Source organism: Tubulanus polymorphus, chromosome 8, assembly GCF_964204645.1.
Source record: "Tubulanus polymorphus chromosome 8, tnTubPoly1.2, whole genome shotgun sequence".
Classification (NCBI taxonomy): Eukaryota; Metazoa; Nemertea; class Palaeonemertea; order Tubulaniformes; family Tubulanidae; genus Tubulanus; species Tubulanus polymorphus.
This window is the reverse complement of record NC_134032.1, coordinates 8193970-8214227: the sequence shown is the minus strand read 5'-3', so window position 1 is coordinate 8214227 and position 20258 is coordinate 8193970. Positions and strand designations below refer to the sequence as shown.

General features: G+C 38.6%; 1 protein-coding gene across 2 annotated transcripts in view; it reads left to right on the top strand.

Moving 5' to 3' along the window:
* The window catches only part of LOC141910043 (protein argonaute-2-like), a 37376-nt gene extending 23208 nt beyond the window's left edge, over positions 1 to 14168 (top strand). For both annotated transcript variants that reach the window (XM_074800743.1, XM_074800742.1), the window contains exons 15-20: positions 130 to 289; positions 678 to 768; positions 1779 to 1979; positions 2425 to 2661; positions 3306 to 3505; positions 5001 to 14168. In XM_074800743.1, coding sequence (XP_074656844.1) covers positions 130 to 289; positions 678 to 768; positions 1779 to 1979; positions 2425 to 2661; positions 3306 to 3505; positions 5001 to 5109 — 998 coding nt within the window. In that variant the 3' untranslated portion in view covers positions 5110 to 14168. The remainder of the gene's footprint in view (positions 1 to 129; positions 290 to 677; positions 769 to 1778; positions 1980 to 2424; positions 2662 to 3305; positions 3506 to 5000) is intronic.
* Positions 14169 to 20258: the final 6090 nt, after the last annotated feature.

Sequence of the window (20258 nt, the reverse complement as noted above, 5' to 3'; positions counted from 1 at the left end):
TGTTAGCTATGGGTTTTCGCTTCTCAACATCAGTCTACCAGTCGCCCTTATTGATGCTCTCTCCCATCACGGTGCTTATAGTTTCTAGGTGCTCCCCATTTTCACACGTCATTCCTTTCATCGTTTCAGCCGAAGTAAAACGCGTCGGTGACATTCTGATCGGCATGGCGACGCAGTGCGTGCAAGCGAAAAATGTTAACAAAACGTCTCCGCAAACTCTGTCCAATTTGTGCTTGAAAATAAACGTAAAATTAGGAGGAATTAACAGTATCTTATTGCCTGCTATACGGTAAGTTTAGAAAATGGCCATACTTAATGGAGGGTTGTAAAAACTAACATGGGGAGGGCCAATTAGAATCTGACTGCTTTAAAGGATGATAGGCTTTGGTTAGAACAAAAAGGAAGCCTGGTATGTATAGGGTTCATAGCGTGTCTCCAAGGTGCTTAAAAGAGCTTGCTTTTGACATAAACATGAAAAATATTGCCATTGTATCTTCAAAAGGGAACGGGGGTGAAAAATTGCGACAGGCTGGATCCACCCCTGCCCACTGCAAAGGCAGGGTTCATTCATGATGAAGATGGAGACCTGATTGGAAATCTACCCGGAGGCGAAATTCATCGAAAGAGGTTCGAAACGTCTCGTACGTTAGTTACAATGGTGATGTTTGTCGTTTCAGGCCTCCTGTGTTTAATGAGCCTGTGATTTTCCTTGGTGCTGATGTGACCCACCCCCCGGCTGGCGATACGGCCAAACCTTCCATTGCAGCTGTAAGTACCTATCCACACTCTTAATCATCAATTATTTGGATAAACAAAGAAGAATCAAATTGTTTTTTAACGTCATTCTTGATTCATCGTTATTGCCTCCGACTTACTTTTTTGAAATCTCGGTATGAAAATGATTACACAAAGTGGTCACTGACCTAAAAAACCTGGAAAACTCGGGGAATCAGAAAAATCTAGGATTCAGGAATTTGACAAATGTTACCAAAAACTTGGAAAATTTGGAGAATTTTGATAATGTTATCGGCTGGGTGTTTCTTTATCAATACGTGATTCCATGTACAATAGTCCGGGGGCTGAGGGTGGTCCTGTGCGCAAATATATGTCCCCTTATTTTGACTTCTGATCCTTGTAATATACCCCGAGGGGCGAAAAGTGGCCATCCCGTTACATAAACTCAGGAAAAGATCAAATATTCTCGAGCATCCGTCATCAAGTGTCTGCTATCTAGAAATTCATGCTCTCACCTTTGCCTTTTTCCATGTTCATCCCTGAAGAAAGAGTAACAAATTTGAATTAAATTCAAATGATCTGAGAAACGAAGAAAACTAACCTTTCGCCAACTGTTAGGCCGGCAATTAAGACTGGAATATCTAGAAAAATATTTCGTTTCCTGAAAAATTAAGGTGGAAACATGATGATTGACTGGAAATAATTTTGTGTTGAAAGATAATGATAATAATGATGAAAGTCTTTAGCAAAGCACTATTCTGATAAATTCACTTGCTGTGCTTTCTCTCTGAAGGCCCTTTAAAATAGCCAGGTTTTAACTAAGTTCTTAAGTCTCAAAGTCATCAACTGTTCTCATGTCCACGGGCAGGGTATTTAGAGGTCTATAAGTTTTAAAGTAACGATCATCGATATCGGCTAATGATATTTTTCGGTGGTATTCTGGTTGGCGGGACCCATATTCCAAGTAATATTTAGAAAATGGCTGTAAATCGGTCGTATGAAATGTGATATTGAAAGTTTCTTGCAAACGTTCTCACCCGCAGGTTGTTGGTAGTATGGACGCACACCCGAGTCGCTATTCGGCAACCGTACGCATTCAGAGACACCGTCAGGAGATCATACAGGATCTGTCGGCGATGGTGCGCGAATTACTCATCCAGTTTTACAAATCGACGAGGTTCAAACCGAATCGGATCATATTCTACCGTAGCGGTATCAGCGAGGGCAGCTTTCAGACAGCCGGGGTAAGAAACAACGCTTCAGACTTAAAAGATAAGAACGGTCGTCTAAGCACATTTGCGTCTAGTTCTACGGTTGAGATCTAAGACATTATCAGACTAGACTTTTAATAGGTTCATTTCTACAGTGGAAACTAGATAAGACTTTATTTTGCTTAAGGTGCATAGTTTACGACCACTGCTGAGACCAGGCTCATCTCATTTTGCTTCAGTTACACAGTTGAGACTGAAGATGAGACCAATTTAAGCTCATTTTTGCATTAGTTCCATAGTTGAGACCTACGTGATTTGAAAATCAGTCTATGCACATTTTGATCCAGTGTACCAGTGTACGACCACTATTTCCTCAAAATCATGGACAGTTATCGAAATCTAACACTAGACAAACAAAATCGAATGTTAATCACAATCAATTAAACGTAACGGTTGCATATAACAAATAATTTTGTAGGTTTTACAGAATGAGTTGGTGGCCGTGCGTAAGGCGTGCATGCAGTTAGAGTTAGAATACCAGCCCGGTATCACGTATATCGTCGTACAGAAGCGACATCACACGCGGCTGTTCTGCGCCGATCGTAAAGATCAGATCGGTAAAAGCGGTAATATTCCAGCCGGTACTACCGTCGACGTCGGTATTACGCATCCTACTGAGTTCGATTTCTATTTGTGCAGTCACGCCGGTATACAGGTCAGTTGAACTGTACTTCATCTGTCATTATTCCCCCTATGACGTCGCGAATTGATTACCTTATTGGCTCTCTCCCTAGGTAATATGGCTGAATTACATGATACCTAGGTACCGTAGACACTTCCAAAAACCCCTATGACATCATCGAATTACCAAAATACACACTTCCAGAAAGATGGCTGCTACCATAAATACCCCTATGACAATCATCAAATTTGTACTGTATTTGAACCAACAACTTTCCATTATACAACAACAGTTGAACATCACCAACCCTTAGGATATATGTGAAACGGAAATGTGAATATTTTTTGCTGGGTTTTATATCGTAGGGTTACCCAGAATTCTTACAGATTAGGGAATACTAGATTTACTGTGGAACAACAGGGAATTCTGACTGCTTTCTTGAAAATCAGCGCCAAATTAGATTTTTTGGTATCTTGTCGCAATCTTGCTGGTGACGAGCGGCCCGATGAATATATTGATAAGAAACAGCCGCCACTGGGGATGTTTTATGGTGTAATTGGAATTTTTGGTGAGGGGGGTCAGAGATTTTGGATTCCCTGATCTGTAAGAACGCTTGCTTCCCCTCACATCCCTTAAAGGCTATAAAGGTTCGAATATGTGTCATTATTATTTCGTAGGGTACGTCGCGTCCGTCGCATTACCACGTATTATGGGACGATTGCGGATTTTCGGCCGATCAGCTGCAGATGTTAACGTATCAGTTGTGTCATACGTACGTACGGTGTACACGTAGCGTATCGATACCGGCTCCCGCTTACTATGCACATCTCGTCGCCTTCAGAGCCAGATACCATCTCGTCGAAAAGGAACATGACAGGTAATAGTAACAGTAGTAATAGCTATTTAATTTCTCTAGCGCATTTTCGACTGTGATACAATATGTTCAAATGCCGGACCTGCCTACCCATATGATATCGCCGTAGTTTCTACGGTAATTCATGCCTCATTACGAGGCTACGACCTGACTTTAGAAAATACGATTTTCATCACTATCACCTAAAAATACCATGATCGGTGATTTCTGGTAGCCATAATACGAGCGGTGATCTCTCTAAATCACTGTATTTACCGCCAATACATTATAGCCTTTTACAGTGATGAAGTAGTTTGACTTATCGATTAGCGCACCTCTTCTTTGTATTAATCTTGAGTACACATCTACGTATGTACACAGAACACACACACATGCACTGATAACAGGGCTGGCATATACTATAGTACATTTAGTGTTGCAATGTTGCGCGCTGTACTTGGTGGCGTGGCCATAGGCTATACAAATGTAGAGGCATCGGGTGATCAAAAATGACCAGATAATTCAGGGAGAAAAAAATAATTGCTATAGTAGACAAAATTACCGGGTTTAATTTTTTAATCAGCTATCTGTGTGGGATTCGAACGCAGACATTGCAGAGACTAAGTTCACCCACAGTCCTTTGCGCCGCATACTGTTCGACGTGCAATAATATATCATGCTCTCAGTGCGGGCAGTCGGATTGTCGTAGGCACATAGAAACACAAGGATTTGACTAAAGCACTGTTAAAAACACCTTCAATCCAAACATTGTTTACTAAAACGAAAAGAAACATCTGAACTTGCTTTAAAACGAAATATTACTAAAGCTGAAGCAAAAGCATCTGAGCTAATCGCCGAGTGCAACTGAAGGTGTTTTTAACAGTGCTTTAACAATTTTGACAGAAAAGCTGAAGTCAAAATTACTCTCAGAAGAGTCTGAATACGATCTAGGAAAAATGGCAAAAAACTACGCTCTGACTGGCCCTACTACTACTGAAACCACTGGCCGTAATAATTCTGGGTAGGCAGGTCTGAAATGCACTTTCCATTTAATTCGCATGGTTACCTCCAGCCTATAACTTGAATCCTAACCGTACATCAGCTATCTGTACCTGGGGAGAAGTAACATCCGAGCATCTACTAGGTGCTCAGGAGTCTATCAGACGGGGTACGCACTTGTTCCTGGGTGGATAAAGGCAATTGGGATAAGTGTCTTACCCGGGGAGACTACAGTAATGAACAGGGTTCAAACCCACGACCTGGCTTCCCAGAGTCGAATGCTCTAACCACTCGCCCATACGCCGCTCAGCGTGTTAATAGGATCCCTTTCTCCCTTGATGTGGAATTGAAAGAGGAGACTGGATGGAAACTGAGTCTTCAGGGCCCGATTACTTCAGGGGGGTCCGGTTATACTGTAGGGAAGGTTTAATGGAGCATATACGTTATTTGGCTGCCTCCACAAATGCTCCTAATGACCTCCTGTTAATAAATCATTGTTTTACTTGTTATATTCTTGTAGCGGAGAAGGAAGTCAACAGTCGGGACCGAGCGAAGAACGAAATGAACTTGCGTTAGCTCGCGCTGTCACTGTTCATCCTGATACTCTGAAAGTTATGTATTTTGCTTGAGTACACTGAGAAAAAGAGGGAGGAGCAGATATTCTTAGTTGGAGAGGACAGATTCTGGAGAGAGTTTACCAGTTGAAATTCTTGATCGGTTTTAAGCACAGACGGATTCGGGAGGGAGTTTACAAAGACAGATTTTCAGAATGAAAAGTATGTCTGGCCACGGAGACACTCGTGGTCGTTGACTCAAAAGTAGAATATAAGTCTTACGTATAATTTTCGGAACTAAAAAGTCAACGAAATGTCAAGTTTTTGGGATGACGTTTTGAAGCGTTTCGACGGGAAACCAGGGGAATATTCGTTAGATTTTTATTGCAAGCAACTTGAAAATCGTTCGCCGTGTTGCATTCAGATGTTTTAATGTCCTCTACTATAAGTTGTAAGAATGAATCGAGGTTTTTTTCGATTGAAGTTTTATGTATCACTATAATTTATCAATTGTTGAGTGTTTACTGTATGTGCTATGTACACTAACTGATTTAAATCACGTTTCTGTCTTGCGCCCAGCAGTTAGCCGGTCTGGCCAGTGGTCAGTCGATTTGCCCAGCTGACAGTCTATCTGCCAAGCGGTCATCCTGTCTTCATCGCTGCGGACAGCTTGTGTAGTTGTCAAGTATCTTTCCGGAGTTCAATGTGCCCAGCGGTCAAGTCAGTTCGTCTGCTAAGCGCTTCGATCTGCCCAGTGGTCAGCCTGTCTACCCAGCAGGGTCAAATCTGTCTGCCAAGAGGGTTATATTTATACACGTTGGTTGTTTCTGTGACATTTTGATAATATAAACAAAAGTTGTTAAGTGTAAAGCTGGGGTTCGCACGGAAATTGCGGTACGTAATTTCGAACCGCCATGGTTCCAATGAAATTGGCTCCGGTTAGAAATAAAAAAAGATCGGTTAAATAAACGTTGCAGCTAAAGTGAACCTGTGTAGCTTTAATAAAAAAGTGAGAAGGCAGCTACCACCGGGGCGCGGCTGGGGATGGATGAATTTGTGTTGAACTCCGGTGGTGATTTATATATATATATATATATATAATATCCGACACACGTACGTTCGGCTGCTTTCAGTTAAAAACATTCACACTGAATTCATCATATCAAATGTGTCGTCATCGGCGTTGTAAATTCTGTATAAATGAAACGAAATGATAATATGTTATTTGTGTATTCTTTGTGTATGGGTGAGGTGATGGTTACGCACACAGAATTGTATTGGGCTTCGTCTCGATGTATCAATTTGTATTTATACGGAAATCTTTCGTCGATACGAGAATTTGTATGAAATATACAAAAAATACAGAAATTCGTATTACCGGTAATATGAGAAGCTGTATTAATACATGAAGCTGTATTAATCTGCGGGAATCTTTATTAATACAGAAATCTATACTAATACGATCTGTATTAATATATGAATCGGTATTGAAACAGAAATCTGTTTTAATACATGAGTCTGTATTATTGCAGAAATCTTTATACAAGAATATGTGTAGATACATTTAGGAATCACAGAAATCTGTATCAGTACGAGAATATGTATCAATGCATGAATCTGTATTGATATCAGAATATGTATTTGTGCATTGATATGTATCACAATGCTATACAGGATCCAGTGTCAATACAAGAATCACTCGTTTTGGATACAAGAACATACAAGTACAATGTACATCATACGGACTTTAATGATACCGATTTAATACGAAACTTTGTATTAATACAGGATTCTGTATAGTGTATTTAGTACAAATGTGTGTGTATTAGATTAAAACTGGTTCGGTGTGACCGTAACCTTAGCAAATATTGGCTGTGAAATTATTAGTAATTGCGTTTAAGGTGCGCTGTTTCTCACTTGCACATGTAACCTACATGTTTCGATACATGTAATTGACATGTGCTTGAGGTACGTAGTAAAAAAGATGGACACGTTTGCGCATCTTCATGTACTGGAACTGTAATATCGGTCAAACCAGCTCAATTCGGATCTGTTCTATCTGTAATTCATTCGTATTAACCAGGGGCATACCCTAAGAGAGGGTGCAGGGCGTGTGCACCACCCCCACCTCCCCAAAAAATCCCGAAACTGCCCTGAAATTTCACTGGAAAACGAAAAATGTATCGGTCTCGAATGATCCTGATTTGCCGGGTTTTACGGTATATTTTCACACATTTTTGCGCATTTGCGTGTTCGATATAACGTATACATGCAATCTTGTAACGCTACATGTAACGCTACAAAAATTGATAACTCGTTTCTCATTTCTGCTGAGCTTAAAAGTTGACCCGGCCGCTTGTCTATATAGGTATATCCTGTGCATTACTTTTCGCAGTCAAGCTTACCATAACAGACCCGGCAGCTATTGAAATAAACCGATTACTAATTTCATCGCAATTCACGAAATGACCCGGCCGATAATGAGAAACAAGGTATCAATGTTTTTGTCGCCTAATATGACTTGAACATGGTCGATATAGCATGTAATATGATCATGCGCTCTGACCTGAAAATGACGTGTACGCTGTTGACTTGTACGCGTAATTCATGCTTGGGTGTAATTTACACGTTGATACGTTCATTTATGTTTGTTGTCTTGCAAGATCTTGAATATTTCGAATTTATATCGTAGATTAAATGCGCTTCGTTCCTACGAAAATAGAGAGGCAGTTCTTCGCGGCATCCCGCTGTTGCTAGACCGTCGTCGTTTAAAGAGGATACGAAAAATATGACCCGTTTTGAAAAATCTCCGTCTCTATGTTTATGCATTTTCTCCTTACTGAATTAGATCCGAGAAGAACGAAAGAAAACGATACCTAACCTAGAACATGATTATCGAAGAAAATATTTCGCTGTTATTTTTTATTCAGCGCTTTCATATAACAGACTCTCTCTCTAGCTATCTCTCTCTTGAAGTCGAGTTTTATTCGTTGTATTATTGAGAGAGACGAAAGTTGATTTTAAAGGCAGCTTATCTCGACGTTAAGGTTAAAAAGAAAAGATGAAAGACTTGAGCATTTTTTTCGGGCAGCCTTTTTTTAATGATGATGAATGCGTTGCGTAGCTCATTTGGCTCGGACCCAGTTCCACGGTGTTTTGAGGTGATGAACTTTTCAGATTTGGACTAGAGTTACGTTGTTAATATACCGGTATTTAAAAATGAACTAATTATGAATGCTGAGTTAAAAGTAGTTGAAAATGTACTAATTTTTACTGAAAATTTGTGTGAAAATCAAGTAATTTTGATTTAAAATTGTAAATTTCAAATACCGATGTACATTCATTTTGAATAAGTCAATCCTAGAGTGTCAGAATGTAACAAAACTGTGGAACTTGCCCGACACTGAATAGATACGTATTTTGATTTTTATGCATCACCGAAGTGGTCTTTAAAAATAGAATTTGAGCATTGTTTTTATTTAAAATTTCGTTCCAAAATGTCTTAACCAAAAACCTAAAACCCCCCACTCATAATTTCAAATAGTTTTATGTTTGATATGAAATAACGAGCGAATTAACAAATCGATTTATTGTTGAATTTGTAGGCCTACAATATCATGAACAAATTTGGATTTCCATGTATATGAACAATAAAATCAGACCAAGTGATTTTCCTGGTCTGATCGATGGACCAGGGGATTATCATGGCCTGGCGGAGGTACCAGTAGATTATCCTGGCTTGGCTGTGGTGCCAGGACATTATCCCGGCTTGGCTGAGGTACTAGGGGATTGTCCTGGCCGGGCTGAGGTTCTAGGGGATTATCCTAGCCTGGCTGAAGTTCCAGGGGATTATCCCGGCTTGGCTGAGGTACTAGGGGATTGTCCTGGCCGGGCTGAGGTTCCATGAGATTATCCTAGCCTGGCTGAAGTTCCAGGGGATTATCCCGGCTTGGCTGAGGTACTAGGGGATTGTCCTGGCCGGGCTGAGGTTCCATGAGATTATCCTAGCCTGGCTGAAGTTCTAGGGGATTATCCCGGCTTGGCTGAGGTACTAGGGGATTGTCCTGGCCGGGCTGAGGTTCCAGGGGATTATCCTTGCTGGTAAGGCACCAGGGGCCAGTTGCACAGTCATGATTTAAGTCAAAAAGTGGTCTTAAATCTTAAGACTGGTCTTAAATTGTTAGATTGGCTATAGAACTAAGTTGGTCTTAGACTGGTCTTAAGTCTAAGCCATGACTGTGCAACCGGCCCCTGAGGATCATCCTGGCCCAGCTGAGGTCCATGAGAAACTTTCAAACTTAATCGATTTGATTTCATTCATTAGTTGAACTTCTATCAAATCAATTTGGGACAGAAATATCTTTGAAAAACTGGACCTTGGCCCGGCTGAGGTCACTCAGGCCCTGAAACCATTTTGGCCAACGGTCAGTCGGAACACTGGTCTGGTGTTACATGTCACCATCGTTTGCGAAACTGAACAATAAAAAGCCTTCGATAAAACAAATACGATTAGCCACAAACAAACAAATTGATGTGCACCGTTTCACCGGCTTCTCTTGTCGACGTGAAATTCTTTCGTAGATCTGTAACGTGTTGGTTTATTAAAGCCAGGTGCTCGTTTCATGGAATGACTCGATAATATTTCGTATAAGTTTCTACGTCGTCGTCTTATTGTTATCGTCGTATCAATCTGCAATCTAGACTCCGCACCTCTTCGCAATTTGAACGCTATATTATCATTCGTACGATTTGTGATCGTCGACGTTTCGCGTGTGTTCAGCACTTCACCCGAGATGTGGTCAACCTCGCTTGATTCGTATCTCTTGGAACCGTGGTTTTTTCTATGAATTAGAAATACGGATTATACCTAATTGGTACTTTCTGTGAATCATGTATAATTCGCGAAATAATCGATTTATCTATTAATTTGTATAAACTACGAATAAGAAAAAAAACGTGCTAAAAATTGTTTCCACTGGCATTGGAACAAACGCCGCGTGCCACAACCATTTATTGTTAGACTTAAGTGGCGTGAAAATACGTCGCGAGGCTATGGCACGCTCAGTAGCAATGACTGACAAGTAATCGATAAGCTTGCCAATCACTGCCAGCAGGCGGAACAATGGAATACAAATTATGCGTCCCATTTTCAATTCTTTTTAAGAAAAGGGACCGTAGATATAGCTATGATTTACGAATTACGAATTATCCGATGGAAACTAAAGGGAATAACAAAGGAAAAAACAAGGAACCTTTCATTTTTATACGAATTAGGTAGTTAAATTAGAAATTAACCGACGACGAATATAAGCGAGGTTGACCGTATTTCGAATTGAAGTGAGAATTGACAACAAACTCCGGCCATTAGACAGTTTATCGGCGCGCTTTCTTAAAAAATTAGCTAGTCGACACTTCGCTTGTTGATTCAAAACTATTCGCGCGAGAAATTTTCAATCGGAAATGAAGTACGAACATTGGATATTCTATCAGGACCCTTTCGATAGCCGGACTTTACACTGAAATGATGAATGTCTAAAGGGTTCATCTCGGGCTGCGGATTGATACCTGTATTAGTCGTTCTGTGAAAAGACCCCCTGCTTTGCGTATTCTTGTCTTCATGTTTAGGGTGTTGTTTTTTTTTTGGTGCCTATTTGCGAGGTGTTGTTGAAATTGTCTTTTTAAGGGAAGGGTGTCAAAGGTAAAGGGTTAACCGTCAATTCTCAATAATTTTGAGGTGTGGGGACTTCCAACAGAGTTTCGGCGTGCTTCCAAAATATGAATATTTTTTTTTTTTGTTCAGTGTAAAAATCAGAGTAATTTTAACGGGAAGAATGATCGATATATCTATATACATATATAAATATTTAGCCCTAAATGTGCTGAAACGGTTTATTATTTTCTGAAATGTGGCATTTATTTTTATTTTCTTTCTTTCTCATTCACTTTGTACATACATTTACGTATACCCTGAAAATGATAGTGCTAAAATCGACTCAAACTTCCGTCGAAAAGAGAAGGGTTCGAATTTGTCCGAAAAGGTTCGATTGACATGAACTTGTAGTTTCACAGTTGTGTTGGATTTTATCCTCGACTTCATTTTATTTTATCGAAAGTCTACTGTTTTATTTTGGTTATCACTTTTACAGAGCTGAGTTATATATACTTTAAAACCCTTGAGGCGGTTTAGTCTGTAAACTGGGCCCAGGTTGAGGATTTATCCCTTGCGATAACTTCGATACCCTGTCTTATTAAACCAGGTCCCAGTTAGGGTCCATCCCTCTCGTTAACTTTCATTTCCAATCTATAGAATGTGGCCCAGGTTTAAGATTTATCCTTAGGTATAACTACGATATCTTGTGACTATAATACCGAGTCTAGGTTTAGCATTTGTCCCTAGAGATAACTTCTATACCCAGTCTATTAAATCCGAGCCCTGTCGATGTTTAATATCCACAACCATAATGCTTGTTTCTGGTTCCGGGGGTCAAACTTAACCAGGTTTTTCTTCTTTTTTTTTTACTTCTTTTAGATAATTGGCTGTGAATAAATGTTGTGCCGGTTGATTATATGTGCGTGTGCTTTAATAAGTTGTCTGTGAAACCTTTATTACGAAAATCAAGAAATGTTTTCTTTTTCTTGGTGGTTGAAAATATTGGGTGGAGTTGCGGCGTAAACAGTGGAAAATTTTATCAACGGTAGACTCTACCTTACTCAGGTCATCTCGGAAACGGCTCACAGAGTCCCGGGTGAATGTTACGTTGAGACGTTATTATCACGCCATCAATTTCCCCGATTAGCAACTGTGAAATGTTTATACATGTAGTATGAGTAAAATCCCAAAATAAATGAATGGGATTTTACTCTTATCGTTTTATCACAGCTATTGTAATCTACAACTGAATCATTGTACATGTAGTATCTGGCTACTTTGTGTTCCGTCGTTGTGTATGTAGCTACCCTAACTGTGTATCTGGCTATTGAATTCCCTTGACTCAGTATCTGGGTACCAATTCGCCTAACTCAGTATCTGGCTGAAAATTCGCCTAACTCAGTATCTGGCTACCTAGCCCCCTAATATACGTAGTGTCGGGCTGCCAAGTTCCCTATACAGAGTATCTGTCTACAGTTCATCGACTCAATATCTAGCATTAGAGTTCCTTTACTATCTGGAAACCAATTTGCCTAATTCAGTATCTGGCTACTGAGTTCCCTTACGCTGCATGCATCTGGCTAAACATTTCCAGTTACTGGCTACTGAGCCCCTAACTTAGTGTCGCGCTGTCAAGTTCCCTATACATGTACACGGAATCTGGCTACTGAGTTCGAGAACTCAGTAGCTGGCTACCAAGTTCTTTAACTCGGCATTTGGTGACCGAATAAAGCGGAGTCTACTGTTATTGTTGTTATTAAGCACAGCGTAGTTAATTTCTTCCATGAACCGGTAACCGGTGGTATATTTTAGATTTTGTAAATCTGGTGTCGGAATTTAAATCATTAGTTATTGCGCGCATCCTCGCTTGTTTGGTTGTGACTGCCGCCGCTGAAGCTCGCGCCAACACAAACTCTGACCGCAAACTGTTCATTGGTCTATTACGTATATCGCCCACCAGTCTATATAACTAGCCAATCAGATGTGTGGTATTTATAGAGAAAACTTTGTGCCGGTAAAAAGGCATTAGATTGGCTAGATATATGGACTGGCGGGCGGTGAGCGGGCCGAATCCGTCCGCCAAAGAAATTGTGGGCGATGTAATAGACTAAGAAGGGTTCGCAGCCAGGGTTTGCATTGGCGTGAGCTCCAGCAGGCGGCAATCAAACCCTGGCAAGCGAGGATGCATTTCGCGTGGAGTGTCAACACTAGATAAACATATCAAACATCACTACACAAAGAGGTGTAACCATCTATCTGCTACATTGTACATATGCATATACATTGTATGAACTGGTTTCCGAATTTAAGTAGTAATGATGTTGAAATATTGTAATTGCATTATAGAATCAGGATTTTCTAGACAAGATCCCGGCCTCGGGGCCGTATGTCCTTCAGTAGATCAGGCCCCACTTCTACAGTTGTGAGTTAAATTTCAGCGATTAAGAACTGTGACAGCCAGGACTCGGTTTTCCAATGTAATCGGCTTGAATTTGACTAGGTTTGAAACATTGAAATTGGACTGGTTTTGAGAACTGTGCAATTGGATCCAGTTGGTATTGTGTTGGCATATTGCCATGGGTATAAGTGCCCAATTTCGTTGTCAATGGCCCTTTACACTTTTAGTAACAGCATTTAAAAATAAAACAAACCTTGAACGACATAATTTACTAATACCTGTAGAACTAGATGTCTCACATGCGAGTTAGATTTGTCTTTAAGGGCTGTTCATGCAATGTTTTGAGGATTTTCAACCAGTCATGAACGCATTTTTGAGCATTTAACTTATATGTACAGAGGGATTAAAATTACCAACCCCTACCTATGGGCATGTACACACTTTATTTCATGCTCCCATAGAGTAGAAATTATCGAAAATGTGAACTTATTTGGACTGTAGAGTTCCTCGATCTAACTCAATACTCGGAGCCCTGCTGGCCCAACTCGTACTGAATTTCAAGGATCCACACCTGACCACGCAACAAGTCATGTTAGACCTGGGGCCAGTTGCTCAAAAATTGGCTAGAGTTTAAACCAGCGGATAGGCGAATCAGTGTCAATTAAAAACTTCATTGTTATTAGGCCTATGCTATTTATCCGCGCCGGTTATCTTTGACCAACTTTTGAGCTATTGAGCTACTGGCCTTGGGCTTTTTGTCTAGATGACTTTGATCCTCTTTAGTCTTACTTTTTTCAAAATTGGAAATGTTTTTTTTTAATTTTGATAATTGCATGATTTTATTCCTGTACGCACTCTGATAGATAAAAATCCACCAATCACAGGTCTTGTGATGTGAGATTTGCCCAATCTGTAAACTGACTGGGGTTTTCCACCAATCATAGCGCAGATCGGGATTCTACCAATCACAGTGCATGAAAATTGGAAGTAGATATTCGTCCGCTGATATTGTTTCTTCATGTCACCACCAGAGGGCACCACCTGATGGACGAATTGGTAAATCGAACATATTTTGTAAATAGTTTGTTATCATGTATTATTATTATATATAATGATAATAATAATAATAATATTATTATATTATTACATTTATTAGTTAATAAATCATTGTAGTAGATGGTACTAAATATTAAGTTTAGTGTTTCGTTAGTAAGGTACGTGTTTGTGTCAGGCTATCGTCCGAAGAACCACGTGGAAAAAACGTTTCAATCACTTTTGAAAATCGCTGCCATCACACTCCCTGGATTTGAAACGAATTAATTCGACCTGAATTCATGCCCATATTTTCCCAGGGGACACTATTTCGAGGGGATGAGCCTCGTCGTCTGTCCGGCGGCATTAACATACATTTGTATCACATTTTCCTCCGCAAGGGATATGTTCCGAAACTTTGCAGGCTCAGTTGTTCGCCTTGGTACCCCATTATTTCCTATCAAACAAAGCCTGGGACGGGCGCAGGAAAACCCTGTTAGCCTAACCGTGGTAAGTGGTTTATTCGTGGTTAGGCTAACCAGCTTGAAATATGAGGCCACACGAAGACAATGGTTAGCTAACAGGGTTTTCCTGCGTCCTGTTATGCCTAACCACAGTGGCGGATCAAGGATTTTGCAAAAATGGGTGGCTGACAAAACGTAATGAAGAGACTGCGATTAGCGAGTCGCCCAGCGGCGAAGTCCGAACGACATTTAGAAATTTTTTAAAAATCCTCGGGAAAATGGTGCAATTTGACAACATTTGTGCGATGATTTTAGTGAAAATTATGGCATCCTGCTGAGCCGTGGCCAGGATGAGGTGTTGATATAAATTTAATGGGATGATTGGGGGAAGCTTAGCAGGTCATTTATTAAACATTTGCCATCATAATTTATCATGTCCAATACTGATATATTCTCAGTGTTTTGAATGCCTATTTGTGACTTTTTCTAAATAAATTACTTATTTACTAATTTACTTTTCTATTTCAATTATCTAGAAATTTGTTATATCTGTGCTTTCAACGTTAAACTATGGTCTCAATATGTAAAACATAGTGTAAATAAGAATATTCATAAATTCTCACGTTTGCATAATCATCATAATGCATTTCTACCTCTGGCCTTTTTACCTATGGCATGATTTTTCCTCTGGCATTATTACCTGGACGTATCGGCCCCACTCCGCGCGGGATTTACGCGAAGCAGCAAACACAAACATGGCCACTCTCTCAATTTTCAATGATAGAAATCGTGTGTGCATTTCAATTATTTCGGCTGTTAGGGTTTTAAGGCACAATATAAGTTGATGATGTGATATGGCGATGTTAATTAATGATAATTCCGCAGTGAAGCTAGTCACGAACGCTGCCAAAAACACTGAAATGTGCGTAGTTGCGTAAAAACTTTGCAGTGAATTGCAGACGAAACATGAAGCCTTAACGGCCGTTAAAAAAAAATTATACCAACCAGTGCCGAACGTTTAGTTTTCCAACAATAATGGGGGGGGTGGTAAGTAGTCATGCAATTCAAGTCATCATTTATTACACGTTACTTCCGTGTTGTTGAAAAATGTGATCTGTGTGCTGGCCACAAATGCACACAGATCACACTACACTACCCATTACACACTCCAGTACCCACAGCTTTTATATAACCATCCAAATATTTAGAGTGTCTTTCTTCCTGGATTCGGCAACCGCTGCGTACAACAGATTCGCCAGTCACGTAAGGGGTTGTTGCCGCAGTGATCTCCGTCTCTCTGATCCTAAATAAAGGTTCAATGGCTCTGTGGCTCACCATCAAATCATTGAGTCACTTATGGAGTAAGGCTTTTTATTTCTCTTTTTTTTTTTAAAGTGAGGAATAAATACAAACCTGCGCTCTCGTCATTTACCCAAAGGGAGCTGATAAGAAACAAGGGTTTTTTGCGTGGCCTAGGGCAGTTTTGAAACAAAGATATCATTCTCTTTTATGCGAAAACAAGAACATGAATATTGATTCGAAAAAAAGTTGTATGAAGTGAATCAAAATTGAAATAAATGATTATTTGTCTGAATTTCGACAGCGGATTTTCATGCAGAAATATTCGCGAATTTCTCGTCCCAGTAAAAGATATATGTAGAAATTTACCACGTAGTTGCAAACAAGGAACTGAACAAATATGTCATAAAGAAAATCTCTCTGTTCAGGCGAGATTGGTAAAAATGTAGTGATAGTGTTCGGAAATGTGAATATTGCAAATGCGAGTGAAACTGTTACGAGCATTATTGTTGTACGTTTTGATTTTGTAGTTTTCTGATCAGAAGAAACCATTTTTGAACCTCCGAATAACTGGAATATTATTACGGAATTTGATGAAATAATCAAAGTAAGCGGTAGGAGATGAACGTGGATTACAAATGTGGTGAAAAATGTTATTTGGTCAAATAATCTATAGTAACATCCGAAAAACTGATCGGGGAAATGTATCGACAAAGTAGGAAGAAGATACAGAAAAAGTGCATTTACTAAAGTAATTATCAATGTAGAAAATCTAGCGAATCTCGGTGTACATATCAAACGAGATGTGAACGGGAAGAGCACAACTGCCGCACGTTCTAGAGATATTGCTACTATAAACCACGAACTAGTAGAGGCTACAAGGTTCATTATGAATTCATAGATTTGGCAACTGATCAGTGAATTCATCATGAATATTGGACCCGTTTTTAAATGCAAAAGAACAAACTGTAAAACAGGCATCAGTGTATAATTGATACAGTATATGGAATCACTGAGGGATAAAACGATAAGATAGTTAGCGTAAGATAAACCGCGGAATTTGCGACTTATCATTATCAGGAAAGTTAGTGAATTTCCAAACACTCCAAACAGAAATACGATAGGAAGAATGATTAGCGATGCAGCACGGTAGATTCCAGACCTGTTCACGACAGACATGAGAACGATGAAACTGTTATAAGTTCTGCCGATTTGCATCTGAGTAGAATTCATGATTCATACAGATCAAGTGAGTCCGTTGGCTATAGCCTGCCCGACAGTGTAGTGACTGTCTGAGCTTGGGGTAATACTTCAATGATAACTCCAAGGTCTGAGAGTGTGCTACTGACTGTCTGAGAGTGCGCACTGACTTTCTGATAAAATACCGAAACTGACCGTGTCCTCTCGCGTATTGGAATATCAATTTAACTTTGATATGTATCATTAAAGTCTTTACGAAAGCTACAATTCATTTGTTAGATTTATTGTTAACAGCGGATAGAAAATCAATTCCCTGAAATCTAACACAACGAAGCTTTTGTGAAAGTTTATCATTATTTAGATTAACAATGTCATTGAATCGATCATGAATATGCGATGTAGGCTTACAATAATTTATCGTAAAGGGTGCCAATACATATAGTAAAACATCTTCTGGTTGGAAAATATCTATCAGAGCATTAAACACACAGCCTATCTACTCCCCTCATCGGATACGCCTTAAGCGGAGTGTTTCTGCTGTTTCTGACCTGCTGGAGTTGAAGCCATGATTAAGAATCACATACCCAAGGACCGGTTCATAAACATCATAGCTAGAATCAGATCAATCCAACCGACCGAAGATCTGCACGTTGGATGCGCCAGTAGGTTGTATCTATTCTGAAATGTCTTCAACAGGTGTTATATATAACCCACTCACGGACTGGGTGCCGCCCCTATTTTGACGTTATTCAGATTGTGACATTATTCAGAGTTTGATGGTCACTGAAATTGTGTCTCATCTGTCAAATACCTTGGAACGATAATCAGTGAGCAAAAGCAGGGATAAAAACTGGAGAGTGCTTGCAAGAACAGCTCAAGCAACTGCTGCTCTGAATGATATTCTAAAATCTTTGGAGGGACAGAAACATCTCCCTGCAGGCCCAGCTAACATTAGTCCGCACTGTGATCTTTTCTACCTTTCTCTTTGTCTGAGAAACTCGGACATTTACAACCGGTATGAATTACTGATATATGGTACTAAGGGTTTGTTGCAGGATCTTGATATACATGAGATTGAACGCCGAAGCATAGAGAGCACTCGCCCGGGGCGTGATCTCTCTTATGGGGTGGCCCGATGTACCTCGTTCCATGGCGTTTCCACGCTGGGTCAAGCCAGGGCCGCTGTCACAGATTTCAAAAGGGCATCTCCTGCCTTGCGTAAATTCTGACCAAAAGATATTAGCCAAGTGCCACAACGTCAATGCAAGTCATTTCTCGTTACTTATTCGTTCGGATCAGCATCTTAGAGCATAACAGACAGGGCATATCAGAACGATCTGACAAGTGGAGGCTCGAAAGCGTCGAAGGTGAAATGTGACTTCAGCTGTGACCTTTTCAATTTTGTCACCATGCGCCCCTTTCGATCTTCCAGAAGTCAGATATGCCACTCGTCAAAATATCGAAAGATCTATTACTTTGCTGCACGTCGCTTATCGCATAAATGGTTTCTTCTTAATGTTTTGACTGGGTCGAAATGAGAAATGATCTTCGTAAAATCGTTCATTGCTGTTATCATTAGTAATAGGGGTAATGGGCTTTCATACCAAAGGTCGAAAGGTCGAGCCCGAGAAATTTTCCAAAATGTTAAAATAACAACAATTTCTACTTGAATTAGTCGCGTACACTCCTAATTCAAGTAGAAATTATTATTATTTTAACATTTGGAAAATTTATCAACCTCAACCTTTCGACCTTTGATATGAAAGCCCATTACCCCTATTACTCTTAAAATATTCATATATATATGAATAACATTTAAATCATTGAACTTCTAAAATCAATTTTAATAAAAAATATAGTATTAAAATGGAAGCAAATAAGTACTACTGCCCAACATGTAATATCGATATAGATAAATCCCAAAAAGCAAGACACAATAAAACTATAACACATTTAGAGAATAAATTGAAACTAGAGTATAAAGATGATATATTAGAAAATAAATTAGAAGAATTAAAGGATGAAAAAGAAACATACAAATGTGATACATGTAATCAATCATTCAGTGATAAAAGATATTATAAAGAACATTTAAAATCTATAAGTCATATTAGAAATAAGAATAATGATATTTTAGGTGAAGATTATTTTGATAATGATAACGATAAGAAACAGAAGACAATTAAAAGAATAAAAAATAAATTAAACAATAAAAGACCATATATGGAAGATGTAAGAAATTATATTAATTCATTAGATAATAAAAAAGATATAGAGATAACCGAAGCATTTAAAAGTGATATTGGTCCAGCAGCTATCGAGTTTAAATTTCATAAAGGTAAAACATTAGAAGAAAATAAAAAACATTTAGAAAATATGAAAGAAATAATAAAAATAATTACAAACGTAGAATATCCTAAAATAAGTATATCTTCTAAAGTAAAGTTTATAAAATCTGAAGATAAACCAATATATAATATAAATTCTCATTCACAACATATTATATCTAAACAACATATAGATGATAAATTAGATAAATGTTATAATGAAGTAAAAACTAAAATAGAAGAGAAATATTTTGAAGGATCTGGTTTAATATTTGATGAGATAATATTTATAACTTTACATGTTTATAACACAAAATATAATAAGTTAACTAAATCAAAACCAATTGATGAAAATAATTTATCATATTATAAAGATGATAGTATAAATGGAACAAGTTATATTAAACTACCATTTAAAACTAATGGTGTAATAAATATACAAAATTTTGATAATAAATGTTTTCTATGGGCTATAATAAGTTGTTTACATCCAACAGAAGATATTACACATAGTTTTAGATTAACTCATTATAAACCATTTGAAAATAATTATAAGATAGATAAGTATCCTGTTAGAATTAAAAATATTCCAAAAATAGAAAGATATAATAATATAAAGATAAATGTATTTGATTTAATCAAATTACCAAATACAAAAGGAAATAATATTAAACATTATACATTAGAACCTTTATACCTATCAAAAGATTATGATTCAAATGATGTTATAGATATACTATATTATGAGAATCATTACATGTGGATTAAACAAATCGATTTATTTTTTAAATCAGAAAATGATCACCATAAAATATATCTATGTAGAAAATGTTTACATAAATTTAGTAATGAAA